We start from the raw sequence: 1227 nt of genomic DNA, 5'->3' as shown, positions 1-1227 counted from the left end.
GACGATTTAGATGCTCTATCTCAGCTTCAAGCTTCTTAATTGAAGCATCAGCCACATTTTCTCTTCTCAATGAGCCAGCAAGTGTTATCTCCAAAGATTTCAACTGATTTTAATAAATATATATAATTTTTTAGTGGAATCACAAGGCAAAGGCATATGAATCCCAGTAAGTCCTAACATAATTTCTCAAAGTTAGTATACCTGCTTTCTAGACATCCTTACACAGCCTCCAGATTCATACACAAGCGAGTTACCAGCCTGCTTATGTCCTACCTCGTGCATTTCACTTGATGGAGAATCGACTTGTAGTTCTGCAAAGTTGGCTGTTGCTGATCCAAATGACATCGCCCTGGAGATGTTCTGGCGCTTGAGGAGGGAAAGCTCTTCCTGTTCCGCACACACAAAATTTGTCTTAGCTTTTTTACAGCTTCACATACAAAGCACTTAGGCAGTCTAAAATGTTACACCTTTAAAAGTCGGATTTGACGGCGTAATTCCAGGACATCCTCGTTAGAATCTTCGTTGACCACAGCCTAAGTAATTTGAACCATAATAGTTTTCCAAAGGTTATTTATGATTCATCTCTCTCAAAGCTTACAATATGGATTAAAGTGCAGACTTACATTGTTCTGGATTAGCTTTGCTCTCTGAGCAAATTTAAGAGTATTTAGCGTCTCTACTGCACAACTGCAGGTGGTAATGGATAGAAGCAATAAGTTGAAGTTCCTTACTAACTGTACGAGTTAATGTAATACAATATCAAACTAGCGTTGACAGAATACCTGACGGAAGGACTGGCATTAGCAATTATCATTGTTTTAGAATTGCCACCCAGTGAGTCCTGTAGATGAAATAACTACCGTTATAGTGACATGAAACGATAGATTCCAACTTAAGTGAAGAAAGGCAATGAATTTAGATTTAACCTGAAGAAGAAATGTCAGCCTGGAATCACGATATGGAATATGCCTTGGTTTACCATTTGCCACATCCACAAGAACCATAATTACATGTCTGCAATCAATAACAACAAATAGCAAAATTTAACATAACAACTAGTTGAGAAAACGAGTTATGCAAGGGATTAAACTATTTCTTTCGTTATACCCTAGTGTGGACAGTGATTTATTGATACTAGCAGCTTCTTTTAGGCGGTCACCCTCAGCGCCAGAAGTCTTCTGCCTGTTACAGAATGCACAATGTTAGATGAGGTTTCTAAGGCAATAC

The 1227-nt window shown here is 38.4% G+C and overlaps 1 protein-coding gene across 1 annotated transcript in view; it reads right to left on the bottom strand.

The window, feature by feature from the left end:
- The window catches only part of LOC104767630 (kinesin-like protein KIN-12D), a 15126-nt gene that overhangs the window by 10482 nt on the left and 3417 nt on the right, over nucleotides 1-1227 (bottom strand). Inside the window, exons 10-15 of the mRNA XM_010491628.2 lie at nucleotides 927-1014; nucleotides 783-841; nucleotides 624-687; nucleotides 468-533; nucleotides 202-387; nucleotides 4-103 (exon numbers count right to left, since the gene is read on the bottom strand). Coding sequence (XP_010489930.1) covers nucleotides 4-103; nucleotides 202-387; nucleotides 468-533; nucleotides 624-687; nucleotides 783-841; nucleotides 927-1014 — 563 coding nt within the window. The remainder of the gene's footprint in view (nucleotides 1-3; nucleotides 104-201; nucleotides 388-467; nucleotides 534-623; nucleotides 688-782; nucleotides 842-926; nucleotides 1015-1227) is intronic.

Source organism: Camelina sativa, chromosome 19 (assembly GCF_000633955.1).
Source record: "Camelina sativa cultivar DH55 chromosome 19, Cs, whole genome shotgun sequence".
NCBI classification, from domain to species: Eukaryota; Viridiplantae; Streptophyta; class Magnoliopsida; order Brassicales; family Brassicaceae; genus Camelina; species Camelina sativa.
Note: the sequence above shows the minus strand (reverse complement) of the source record. Positions and strands in the feature narration are given on the sequence as shown.